Here is a 14300-nt window from a genome sequence, read left to right as displayed (position 1 = left end):
TTTTGAAGCTAATCGAGCCTTCAAACAAAATACAATAGTTTGCTTTGTAAAGTGTTTCAACAGTTTATCCCACATGATTCAGAGGTGTGAAGTAAGGTCAGCGCTATTTTTAAAAACTAGTACCTAATATTCAAGTGATTTATTGTTTTATACTAAATTTTAATTACACAATATATTTAATTTTTTCTTTTAGTTTTAATGTACAATTTTGTATAATCTTTACTAATGGATTATTATTATCATTATTAAGGTATTTAAGTACTGATTAATTTTATAAACGTATTAATTATTATAGAGCTATCCTACATAGACGCTACCAGTACATGGCTTTGTAATTATTTGTCAATTGAATGCATCATTAGCAGTTACTTCAGGCTTTCAACTAGCAATTATATTTGACGTCAACAAGGAACACAATGCTAAATTCAAAGAATTTCCGTTTAGGGATCTGTAATGTAGCAAGCCAAATAAGGTGGTAATTTTTATTTGATTATTCTATGCTATCTGTGGTAAAGTGCGTTGAAGGTAGGTATCCAGATAGGTATCAAGATTTGTTAAAATACGTATTGTATATTACTGTTGCAATATACATATACATATGTATACAAATATTGTACGTATGTAATGTATTGTATTTTCTGTATATGTATTTTGAAATATTTATAACCCTAATCATACTACCTTTAAATATTTCATACACAATCAAACGTGTATATTAGTTATTTATGTTATCAGATAATTTTTTTTAGTTAGATTACTATCAGTAATTTCATTAATGCTTGATTTAAATTAAGCTATTGCTAAATAAATATTTCATATATTATGTATGTGTGCTACACATGATATGCGTTGTGTAATAGTTAATACAAAAATATATATACGCTACCATGATACCATGAATCTTATATATTTATCCTCGAAGTTAATTTGATACTCCGATCGTATGTCGTTGAATGCGTTGGCGACATTGATAATATCAACCTACATAAGGAACACGTATTAATATAGTATTCGTAATTACAATTCTCGTACTGTTGTGGTTAGGCCGAAGATTGCGTATGTCATCACAGTATTTTGTGTGTGTTGATTAATTTGTCTTTATAATTTATCTGATATTCGACTTGTAAGGTAAACATCACGAAGAGTGCGTGAGTCGGATAAAAATCTACCAAATGTACTACCAAGCCGCATCGGAGCACTTAGGTTGAATAAGTTCCAAACTTTGTCGTCCAAATAACCTTAGCCTAAGAGAATATATACAGTATATTAATTTTTACTGAGCTTACGAAAGAGTTAGGTGGTTAAGAACATCAAATTTTGGCAGCACATGCGTAAAATGGGCTGTTTGATATGTATTAAACTAAATGATTCCCATTGATTTCCTTGTAGAGAAATATCTAGAGAAACGTAGCTTTTTTAAATAAAACTATGTTTTGTTAAAGGTACAACATACAACAATGTATAACACATTATTGTATGTTGTACCTTTAACACTTCTTAATGATATTACAAATACATCACAATAGCATATAACATTATACAGTATATATACATACGAGTAATTTCTCAATTCTGGAAACGAATTTTATTTAGACAATAAGGCCATAGGTAGAGCCGCTGCTGTAAAGGAGAGATGTTTTCTTTTATCAGTTATTTAATTTATTCCGAAATTACTTTCCAGTGCCTGCTTTACGATTAATTATTCTTGTTCATATTGGTCCTCTATGGTTTGGATATACGAGAATGATAAGATATGACTATTTCGTACAATTGATTTATCGTGACACTTCTTTTTCCCAAAAAGGATCTGTCAATATGATTGAACTGACGTGAAATATTTGTAAGAGTTGACAACGAATAGTAAGGTATAAATAAATTTCTTAGTATTAAAATTCTACCATTGCGTGTAAACTGCTCGATAGAGGCAAAGTGCGTGGACTCGTTTAGCTGGTGTATGATGTCATGCATAAAGATAGGGGGTAACTGCTTCCCGTCCTGTGACAATCAGTTCTGATAACAGAGGACAGGTTCTAGCGTTCAAGGTCAATAAATATTGTCCTTTATAAATTATACGATTATTTCAACTCATTGTTAGATTTGAAATTTATTATTCGATGCTGTGTGGTAATCTTTAAGAATTTATTTAAATATGCATCATGCAGTAAGGTAAAAAACAAAATAGTCAATCAAAAATCAGTAAAAGAAAATTAATGATTGAATTTATATAAAATTCAATTTTTTTTCTGAGAAAAAAAATAGCTGAAGGTATTTAAGTCAAATAAAAATCATACTGTTTATTTTTTGTATGTAGTAGTATAGAAAATTATGTTTATTGTACTGTGATTTTTGTAATTTAATAATTAAAAATATTTATTTTATTATAAAATAAGAGATTGTTTAAGTATATCTATTTAATTTCTTCATTTTAAAAAATCTCGATTACGTATTATTTAATATACCTATATGCGTTCCATAATAAACAAGTTTTAAATTAAATACAGGTCATGTTATTAGAAGCACCAAATAACATCTGACCTGAATTAAAAATAATATTTATTGTAAGAAAGTGAATATTTTTTTACCTCGCGATAAAAACATTGTGGGCCCACCAGCTATGATGTCATGCTTCGTCATTCAGAGCGTGCCGGGCGCGCACACTTCTCTAGAGTCTCGAACGTAAACCAGTCTACGTTTCGTACGCAGCTACGTCGCTGGTGTAAACAAAATCTGTGTTCGTTTATCAAGTGAAGCGAAGATGGCTATTAGCAGATTATCTATTATTAAATTTCTGGAACTGGTAAGTTCATATACATTCATTATTAAAAATATTTCTTTATTTAGTCAAGTCATTCATAGAAATTGTGGCTTTTTCGACATTTACGGAGCTGGGCGCGGCGCTTCTGTTTTGTTTTGATTTCGTTTAGCAAATATATTGCAAAATAACACTGAATCTTTTAATATTTTAGTTCAATTTAAGTTTTAAACATATATTAACTAAGAAACTGATCTCTTTAATAGTTTTGTATACGTTATATTAGCATCACCACAATTATCTGAGTCATCACAGTTACTTGTTTTTCTCAATCTTTCTACATATCATTTAACGTCTATTTACATTTTAAATTCAGTTACATTGTTTTAAATTTATTCTAATTTTTGTGTTATGAGGTATTTTATATATAAATAGATAGAGTACATACATATATATCTATCATACGTATCATTTATGACTAAATTCCCGAGCGCCTTAAAGGGGAACGGTTCCGCATTTTAGTTACTTACGCGATATATTTAGATTAAAGAACATTGTTTTGGTAATTCGACAAAATGTTTGTACTGTTTAGAATACTGTGTAGCAACCTTAAACATAATATACTTATTACATTTTATGGTATCAATCGTAATCTATGTTACATTTTTCATACACGTTTTCAACACATATTTTGATTGAAAGATTGTGAACAAAAATGATAAGTAGTTATTATGAAATAATGATAAATTTAGTTGTTAATAACTTAATGAATCAAACATTTAACGCTAAATTCAATGATTCCAATGCGATAACAATGTATTTGTTTTTTATTTCGAATTCTTTGAAAATCGGTCATCACCGCCTTGATTAGCGCTATCTTTATTCTCGGATTTAACGATCGACTTATTCTTATCCGTTATGGCCCTAGTCGAGGTTATCTGTAGGAGGAACTTCGTTGTAAAAAATTGGATTGTTTATAATTTAAAAATTAGTTAATAATTGCATACACATAACAATAACCTTGACATCATTCCCAGAATGAATATTTACTCAAAATATTGTTTTAAAAGCTATTCTAATAGTTTTCTACTCATTTTAGTTTTGTTGAATGAAATCATAATATCTAGCTTTAATTAAATCTGTAATAAAAACAAGTGTTGTCCTTGATTTTATTACCTTGATTACCTTCATTTGAAGGTATGCTTTCTTCATCTTTAAATTTGTGGTCTGTACTCATAGTAATTGAAAAAAAAAACAGGATTACCTCAATCTATTTTACATATGTTAATTTCATCATAAGCTTACATTTATCTAGGTATGTGTATCATTACGCCCTCAATACGAGACTACCATGTTAGGTCATTTTTTTTATACGAACTACTTTACATACGATATTATTTATGTTTTACATCGATTATTTTAATCACACAATTAACATTTTTTTATTAAACGTGTTCATAACATTACGCATATATTTGCGTTTTTGATTTGAAGGTAACAGGCTGGAAATTTTAAATATTTTTTCAATAATTATAATATTTTATAAAAATCAATAAAGCAAAAGTTGTAAACAAATAATAGGATTTAAATGATTTTTATTATTACAACTGGGCCTCTAGATTAGGCCAAGTGTGTCATAAGACATTAAAAATAAAACTTATGATCATTACACGCGCTTCTAAACTTTTAATTAACCTTTTTTCTCGAGCCAAAATTTAATGGCGTATTTATAATAATAAGATCCAGTTGAAAAAAAAAACAATAATTACTTTATTTTATTAATTCTCATGATAATTATGTTAAAATAATACGTAGGTAATACGTAGGTATACGTTAATATTTTATACAAAACAAAAAAAAAAAAATTTTTATAAAAATAAAAGGTATAGGTTACATTTTTAGTGTTTAAGTAGTTTTACTGGCTTATACCTAATTTAATAATTAACTATAAATATTTCCACTTAAAAATAAAAGATTGTGATCAATGTCATTGTGAAATATGTTGTATAGTTTAATGACTAATCAACATGTATATTAATATTTAAAAATATATCGTGACTAATACTGTTTGTACCATAGTTTTTATCGAGGCAAATTCAGTGACCCTAGAAATACTCGTATTTTCAACGATATTGCTACACGATAACACCAGCATGCATACGTTATTTTATGCATATATTATATACCTACAATTATAAATTTGTTTTGTTACCTTTTGAAATTGGGATATTTATTACGAGTTAGAATTTCAAATAATCATTATAAATTTGTTAATTGATTGATTGAATCGTTGAAAGAGTGAGCGGACCAAAACGTGGTCGGTGTTTCGTAAAATCCAGTCATATAGGAATTGAACCAGGTTTCTATAAACCTAACTATGTGTCTTTAATTGAAACTGATCAAAGGGAAGTTACTTTTATAAAAGCTGTCATTCCGAGTGAGTTTTAATGGAAAAAAAGAATTGACAAATCAATCAGCAAAATCTTATTTTCAATTTCTAAATACTAGTTATTTAGCATTGGCAAAATGCCATATAAACAATCGATAAGAATTGTTTCCTGTTTAAACAACTTACAAGTCTAATGTTGTACATTGGAGCTTATTGTAACAATAAATTCTAGAATTTTAAAGTTTTTTTTTTCTGCGATGTAGCACTATAAACACAACAAGGTCTATTGCTGCGATAACCTCGCGTGTTTGTGACCTGCATTTTAAACTTAACCGTGTAATGACATACCGGTTTATAGACCTTCAAACTCGTTGATATTACGTCAACACGCCTAAATGAAATGATGTCGCGAAATTATGTCATTGTTTTGATCTTTATGAATACTATCAGATATAGGCAATCTTTGATTATAATTAGCTATTAAATAATCATATAATTAAGTAACTGTGACCCATAAATTGTATCAGATTTGACTGACGAATGAAGCGGTATTGTTTAATTTGATAATCTATGTACCTAGTCAAAGGGATTTTATTCACGCATGAATTTATTGAACATTGAAAATAGTAAATAAGTATATAAAAGTATTGATAGGAAAACTAAATTTTATTTAAAAGCTTTATACACAGGATCGGGATATGTTAGTATTAGTTTATAATTAAGTTATTTTACTGCAATGATATTTTACTTGCACATAATATACTTTTTTAACCTGCTTCTTAAGGGGAGACATAAATATACATGTTACAAGAAATATGAAATCTTATGTCTATAGAATGACTTTAAAAAGTGGAAATATTTCTACAAATGCAATAAATACTGCATGTTAAACGTTTTAGAAATTAAAAAAAAACTTTGTGATTTTTATTATTGCACGTAACAAACTCTCATTAAAAAAAAAAAACAAGTAATGTATCCATTTTCTTGAAACATTTGTGTTATTTCCACAAGATTCCCAAGTAAACGTAAATATTATACGAAATCATTACCGTTGGCGATGCAGACACAATTATTGTCAATTAAAATAGCGATTTGAATAATAAGTTAGCGTGTGTCCCGCTCCTTCCTCAACACTGTGGCCTCAATGCATTCTTAACGTAATGTGTGAAGATAATCTTCAAGGGCAATTCAATATCCTGTTACGTTATCAAAATTCCAGCTATGATATTTGCAATGTTTATATTATAAGTAAATAGTTTATTATTATACTCTTATATTATTCTATTTTATTACAGAACTTAAGTTACGGTAAAATTTTCCCATTCTGTGTGTGAATTATTAAGATTTATTGGCAACACAGGCTTCTATTAAGATAATTGGAAGAATCAAAGTAGAATATTATAGTGTAAACATTAGTGCATTTCATACAAGCTGTTCCGATAGACTCAGTCCTTTAACATGTTAAGACACAGAAAGAGATCAGTAGCAGTAACAGTAACGTGATTTCTGAGGCACTAAAGTACAACACTATAAAGTTTAAAAATTCTAGCTGCTACAGCAATTTGATTTACAGAAAAAAACAACAATAAACTAATGAATCAATATGCTATAAATGGAATAAACAGCTACTAAAAATAAACGACGCAGTATCTTATAACACATTAGAAGAAGTAAAGGCTTTAATTGTCTATATAAATAAAATGTTAATAAGAGTATTAATTACAAAATGTTTTCAATTTCCAGGCATTGACCTGTTCCTGCGTGGCGCTGCACTACCACAGCTACAATGGCGACGCGGACATCGGCATGCTGGTCACCGGTACCTTCATCGGCTACCTCATCATATTTGCTGGTGCTGCTGCCGGTAAGACTATATTGCATATTTGTTAACACAAAGATTCTTCTGACTAACTTTAGTAAACCAATTTATTAAAGTTATTATTAAAAGCACTTACCACACAAAACCCACTAAATCGGTAAATCGTACTAGTATATTGTAAATATTAGTCACCAGTGATTATCTATCTGTCTAGCTATCCGATTATTCTATACGGTATGAACAATTGTCTTGATTAAACAAATATAGTGTGAGTATGACCTCATTTGGTCGAGTCAACAGACTCACCAATATAAAGATCAATATATTAATATACCTAACGTTTACACTTACACGAACGAAAAAAAACAGCTTATTTTAATATTTGAATGAACGTGAAAATTTATTGTGCCTTTCACGAAATTGATTTGTTATGGCTTTGTTAAAACACGTACAATTTAAGTGGTTTGTTTAAATTAAGTTAAATAAAGAGAAAAATCAGCGTTCGCTTTAAATAAAAACCAAAACAAAGTCCTATTATATCCGAGTACCAAGTTTCTCTTAACTTAAATATAAGTTTTTTGTATATTTTAAGAGAAACAAGCAACACTTTTAACATCTATATTAATAAATTTATGACGAATTAATAATATTCACATTTAACCCTCCAATTTAATGTAACACGTGTTCTGTATGTGTCCCTACTTAATAAAAGACCAAGGTCATGGTCGAATTTGCAAGTTTTTATGAACGTGTGAACTTTGGCGGTATCGATGCTTGATAATAATATAAATGAAAGTATTGAATTGATAATACATTATATTATCTATCTTATATTAATATTGCACTGTCTCTGTATTACCATATGGTAAATGATCATCATCATCGTTCTGCGCTTATCTCATTTTTATTTGGGCACATGTCTTCTTCTTCCATACTTCTCTCTCTGACGTCATCTCACAACTAACATTATTTTCATTTCTTTGGTCGTTCCTGACCTCTCCATATTATAAACTAGTGGTCACCCGCGGATTCGCTTGCGTTTTATGGTATTGTTTGTCATATGTTAGGCAAAAAGTAACCTATATCCTTTCTTGAAGTTTAAGTTTGCTTTGTACCAAATTTTATCAAATGCGTTCAGCGGTTTGGTCGTGAAAGAGTGACAGATAGACAGGGAGAGTTCCTTTCACATTTATAATATTAATATAGATTGTATAGTATAATATATAATATTTTTTTAATAATTTCTAGGCTACGTAATGCAGACCCAGGCACACAAACGCATCGACATTTTCTACTCACTCGTGGGTGTTGCTCTGTTCGTCGCTAGCGGAGCCGTGTTGATTGACAGGTAATATTGAAATACACGCTAATTATGCTAAACACACTCCTAAAGAACAGTCTCAGTGTTTGCTTGAACAGCAAAACAGCTATAAAAACTCGTAATAAAATACTATTTTTATTACGTTTACAGCCATTTTCTTTTAACTATCTATCTTTGATTGAATAAAGAAACTATTGAAAGTTAGTTTTCATTTAACCAGTAATAATAGATTCGTTTAAAAACTTAAACTCGGAACATTTTGATAAATGTGATCTATTTAAAATTCAATAATTCTATTTCTTTTCTACAATTTTTTTTTGTTGTTTTATTATTTTTGATTTTGTAAATTGTATGTTAGATGTCGTATTATATTAATTAAAATCACCATGAAAAGCGGACCAATAAATGAAGTTCATGATATTTCATTTGTAAAAGTATATGTAGCTTTGGTGCTAAAGGGATGAATGACACTGTCACAACAAAAATCCTTTTAAAAAAATTCTGTAGATAACGATCAATTTCTTTAAATATATTATCCAAAGACAATATTCCATAGAATCTCAAAATATTTTTTTTAATTCCACATTTCAAATATCTTCTATATGTAGATTTAGACTTAGAATCTTGTATATGTAGATTTTTGCGTATGCGTAAAAAAATGTTTGAGCAGTTACAATAATGTTGGTTATATTTATATTTCAGATTCCAGAACTATTCCAAGTCCGAATTCAGGGACAAGAATTTGGCAAAGGCTTCGCTCTCAATCATCAACGGCGCCATTTTGCTGATTGACGCCGTGCTGACCCAGCGTGGAGGCTAAACCGTGCCCTTTTATTATCAATTTACCTGTAAAGAGTCTCTAAAACATTTAACAAGTATTTCTCCATTCTAAAGAATGGATTTTAAAAATTTACAAATAATAATTATTATTCTTAATTGCATATAAGCTCATGTATGCATTTCGATATTTATTGATGTAACCGCTTTACGTGTTCGTGTTTTAATATAAGATTCATCGGTAAACATCAACTTGTCAAAATGTTCTGTAAAAAAAATAATGTGCCTTGAAATCATTCCATTGATAAAAACAACAGTTTAAAAATATTCAATAATCAACAAGCTTTAAGAAATAAGCGAGAATTACAAATTCGTCCATAGATAGAATTTAAGGATTTATATTTTTTGTATGACTGTATTTAAAACTTCTAGGATATATTATAGGTGTGCTGTTATTTCTTTATTTCTAAACTGAATATCTTTTAATAATAAAAAAATACAACTAGTCTTCCATGTACAAAACGATACGCAAGCTAACCACCATTATTCCGTTAATTAGTATACAAGTTATTGTTTTTGTTATGATAATATTAATAAGTATTTAATATACCTCAGACTTAAGGTGAACCTTATAGGTGCACTTTATCTAGATCAAACGGAAAAATCTTGAAATATCAAAGAAAAACAGACCAATATTTAATGTTAAACAATACCTTTTAAAAGTCAATCAGTTCTAAGTACTCAAAAGTTTTTGATATTTTTCTTGCATTTTCATGTAACCACCAATGTTTTTTTATCTGTTTTAATAAATGTAATTTATTTTTAATTTGTCTTTTCTTGTTTCCCATCGCAGATAAGATAATATCAAATAAGTATCTTTCGTCTATTTAACCGAAAATTCATAACAAAATAAAATCAATCGAAATAAATAAAACAAGGTAATATGATTAAAAAGAATTAAGAAGTGAAGTTTGATCATCGTGTAGTTCTTAGTCAAGGAATTACTCAACTATAGTCCTTAACAAGAACAAATTTATACACTTATGTGTGTAGATATACAGAGTCGGATTTAAAGGTGTGGAGGCCCCGGGGCCACAAAGCAGTGAGGGCCCTAGACAAACAGATGCGTGAACACCCTAATAATTATATTATTATGAGTTAATTAGTTTTTTTTTATTTCAATCAGTAAGCTATGAATTGTTTCGTATTTGTATAACTAACTTTTAAAATATTAAATAGTAACATTATTATAATTTGACTATATCTCAGTATTTGTTAACTTGCTGAAAACTGTGGCCCCCTCTCATGTGGAGGCCCCCTCTCATGTGGAGGCCCCAGGGCAGTTGCCCCGGTTGCCCTCCCCTAAATCCGGCCCTGTAGATATACACTCGTTCATCTTATATGTGTGTATCTTATAATGAGATAATTGATGTCTGTTTGTGCTGTTTTTATGTAAACTAGAGCTTGATGAAGACTGCGAAGCGTCTTGCGAAAGAAACAAACGTATAGCAATGTACACGCTTCGCCGTTCGCACCGCGCGAAATTTCGCTTCGGCGAATTTCCCGTGGCCAGGCGGTAACGCGCAGGTAGAGTTAATTTGTCTGATGCATAAAGTATGTCAATGCTTATGTCACTTCTAAATTGTTTTAAGCATAGTAACTCAATAATTACAAAGCTGTGGCATAAATGATAAAGTACAAAGTAGTATACAACAAAAACAACAACGGCCTGTAAATTCCCACTGCTGGGCTAAAGGCCATTCCAATGCGGGATGGTGGAATACACATGTGGCAGAATTTCTATGAAATTTGTCACATGCAGGTTTCCTCACGATGTTTTCCTTCACCGCTGAGCACGAGATGAATTATAAAGACAAATTAAGCACATGAATCAGCGGTGCTAGCCTGGGTTTGAACCCGCAATCATCGGTTAAGACGCGTTCTAACTACTGGGCCATCTCATCCTCTAAAGTAGTATATTACTTCAAAAATTTATACTTGGTATTCTTTTGGTCCAGTAATGTAATAAATTAAGAAATATATTTTTGAAAATTTAGACCAAGCTATTTGATTTCAGTCGCTAGTATTACTTATTATGTAGTACTTACAGTTTTCTTTTTGTATTGATGCAGCAGTTGCTACAAAGAAGGAGGTCATTTATCTATTTTGAAAAAAATAAAGGACCTAAAATGCACCCCTATGAAGTACATTTAATAAAATTAAGTTTAAATTATGAATAAAAAAAAATCATATAGAAGCAGACAAGATATTGATATAAAATTACTGAAAGTAAAATGTTAACGAAGCTAACATGTTAAGTTAAGTTATATATCATAGATTAAGTTTTAGTTATTATTTCCAGTCACTTATAATTACATTCTTTGTATAACTCTGATATTATCAGAGGAATGTAGTTCTTTATTTATTTGGTACGAATTATATGAAATTGTATTTTAAAACTAAAATAAGGAAGAAATTATAATCGTATTATTCATTTATTCGCGAACCAACACAAAGTTACTCTAAGAAAATTATAAAGTTTATTGAAACAACAAAACTAGTTCTACTGAGGTTTGTAACCATTTGTTTACTTTATCTATTCAACACCAATCATTTGGTTGCTAAAGATGAATTGTATTGTTTAAATCTTTGTCCCAAATTTACAAATGAACATTATCCCAATGAATTATGCTGTGAATATTACCGAATAATCAAATACATTAGTAGTGCCACGGTAATGTGATAAACATTACTATGGCAATACTATATGTAATTATTTAAATATTATCTATAATAAAGATACAAACAATACCCCACCTAAAAATGTTGTAAATTATTGTCTAGGGTGATAAAAATGCTGTTTTAATAATGTGTACACAGTAAGTAAATAAATCTACGTAATCAATCAAATGGATGTAGCACTCAACGTACTGACAAAGCTAATAAAACCTCCAGCTATTAGCAGCGAAATGTACACCTACTATAAAATATGATCGACTTAGATGTGACCAGTAATCAATTAGAAACAGTCGTCTAAGTATTTTAACATGCTTGAAAATGAAGAATATAATAATAATAGTCACGTTGTTTGTGTTTGGTACATTTTTAAAGGCTTCTGAAATAACAGAGCAAGCAGCAACTATCGCAAATCAAGAATACACACCGAATCGTTTGACATCTGTTGTTTGGTGGCGTTGTGATCAACACAATGTAACAGATTTTCTAAAAAAATTCAAAGGTTTAGTAGTTACAGTTAAAATTAGCGATGAACATTTTAAGAACATCAATTTTCATAAAGCAGTTTTATATCAGCAAACTGTTTTCTTTGCTGCTGCTCCGTATGAGTTTGAATATTTTATTGAAAGAATAAATCAAGTTATTATTGTTCCTATACGCGTGATTATGATATTGTCAAATCAATGGACTGATTCTGTCGACGCCTTTACTGAAATAGCCGGGAAAAATGATGTCAGTGATATCATTATATTGAGAATGGATACAAAAGGTAAAATTAGATATTCAACGTATAAACCGTTTGGAAACGGAGCTTGTGCAAATTATACAGCGCTAGATTTGAATATTAATACGAACATCAATGAAACTTTCTTTATAAGGAAATACAACAACTTTCATAAATGTCCAATTCGAGTTACGATGCTTGAATTCATACCTTTCGTTGAATTTACAAAAGAAAATCATACAATTACTGAAGTTGGTGGTGCTGATGGTCTTCTACTCTTGTTGCTGCTGGAAAGATTAAATTCATCATTAGATGCAATTTTATATAAAGATCATATTTCGGGCACAAACAAAAACAAGACAGATTTTCTCGACGACTTAAGACATAACGATGCAGATATTTTAATACCTGGTCTTGTTTGGACATCGAAAAGATATGCAGTTGTACAAGTGTCATCCTCATTTAATTGTATCAATGTGGTTTGGTGTATGCCCAAACGCCGCGAAATATACGAGTGGGCTAAAATTATACTGCCTTTTATAAATGTATCCACCCTACTTATTTTGGCGGGATTTTTCTTTATGTTTGTCACAATGAAGCTCGTTCATAGAATCGCAAAGAAAAGTGACAATGAAATAATTTTCAGAATGCTGGCTATATTCCTCGGCCAAGATATAAATTATTATTCAAGTTATTGGCTAATAAACAGCTTGTTTAACTTTTGGATTTGGTTTTGCATAATTGTTCGTATATCATATCAAGGAAATCTTATTGATGGTTTGCGAAAAAGTATTTTAGAACCAAAGATATCGTCACTCGATGAAGCAATACAAGTCGTAGATGGAGTTGGAGGTCCGATAGCATTTCTAGAATATTATCATAATGCATCAATTGAATATAATTTTATAAAGTTGAAATTGGCTGATATTACGACCTACATAAAAGATATAGGCGCAGGTAAGAAATTTTTGCTTGCGGTTGATTTGTTACAAGTAAAATTTTATAATCAAGCTGTGCAAATTCTCAAAGAAAACGGAACAACCATGCCGAAAAGTTTTTATATGCGGCCTCGTTGGTCAGGTGCTGCGGAAATTTCTCGTCTTATTAATCATATAGCAGAATCAGGTCTCTACGTGAAAATAGAGAACGATATAATATTGAAATTATTATTGAGGAATGAAAAATTAAGTAAAACAGATGTATCTTTGAAACCAATGGGAATGGAGTTATTGAAATCCTGTTTCTATGGACTTACCTGCATGTACATTATAAGTTCAGTTGTTTTTACTCTAGAAATATTATGGAGTAAGTACATAAAGAAAATATATTGATGTCATTTTAATATTAATTTAAACCCTAAAAATGTATAATTAAAACAAAATTTAAAAAGAAAATTAAACAAGGCAAGCGCATTACGTTAAATTTAGCTCGAATTAAGAGGATTAACTAATATGCCTAGTAAATAAATTAAGATAATTATCATATTATGAGAACGCTAAAAATTATATATAACACTAAAAGAATTTACATTAATAATAGGCAATGTTTCATGTGCTTTAATATGAAGCTGTGTAAATTGAACAAATTAATATTTTAACTGGCAATATCCGTGTCGAAAGAGATATTCTTTGTGTACTGGTAGCCTTTCATTTGCCTTCCATAACCTTCACCTTCTCATCATTATAAGTTATTTGCTTAAATCTAAAATCATGAAAGCTACACCGCTTCTATTAATTTAGAAAAGTAACAACTCCTCCTGACTTTGTACGGTAAATTAAGAAC

The 14300-nt window shown here is 29.7% G+C and overlaps 2 protein-coding genes across 2 annotated transcripts; both read left to right on the top strand.

The window, feature by feature from the left end:
• Nucleotides 1-2640: 2640 nt before the first annotated feature.
• On the top strand, nt 2641-9884 carry LOC124529900. Its single transcript, XM_047103838.1, has 4 exons — nt 2641-2797; nt 6885-7005; nt 8209-8308; nt 8984-9884. Exons 1-4 carry the CDS (start codon nt 2756-2758, stop codon nt 9099-9101), a joined length of 381 nt encoding a protein of 126 aa, XP_046959794.1. The 5' UTR covers nt 2641-2755; the 3' UTR covers nt 9102-9884.
• A 2231-nt stretch (nt 9885-12115) lies between these two features.
• Nucleotides 12116-13849, top strand: LOC124529796. The gene has a single exon (XM_047103712.1). It carries the CDS (start codon nt 12116-12118, stop codon nt 13847-13849), a length of 1734 nt encoding a protein of 577 aa, XP_046959668.1.
• The last annotated feature ends 451 nt before the right edge of the window (nt 13850-14300 follow it).

This window comes from Vanessa cardui, chromosome 5 (assembly GCF_905220365.1).
Source record: "Vanessa cardui chromosome 5, ilVanCard2.1, whole genome shotgun sequence".
NCBI classification, from domain to species: Eukaryota; Metazoa; Arthropoda; class Insecta; order Lepidoptera; family Nymphalidae; genus Vanessa; species Vanessa cardui.
The sequence above is the reverse complement of the archived record's forward strand: the minus strand, read 5'-3'. Positions and strand labels throughout refer to the sequence as shown.

Excerpts from the sequence above, each read along its gene's own strand:
- LOC124529900 (XM_047103838.1), top strand. The coding sequence starts at position 2,756 with ATGGCTATTAGCAGATTATCTATTATTAAATTTCTGGAACTG. Across the intron at positions 2,798-6,884 it reads TTATTAAATTTCTGGAACTG|GCATTGACCTGTTCCTGCGT; the intron begins GTAAGTTCATAT and ends TTCAATTTCCAG. Across the intron at positions 7,006-8,208 it reads ATTTGCTGGTGCTGCTGCCG|GCTACGTAATGCAGACCCAG; the intron begins GTAAGACTATAT and ends AATAATTTCTAG.
- LOC124529796 (XM_047103712.1), top strand. The coding sequence starts at position 12,116 with ATGAAGAATATAATAATAATAGTCACGTTGTTTGTGTTTGGTACATTT.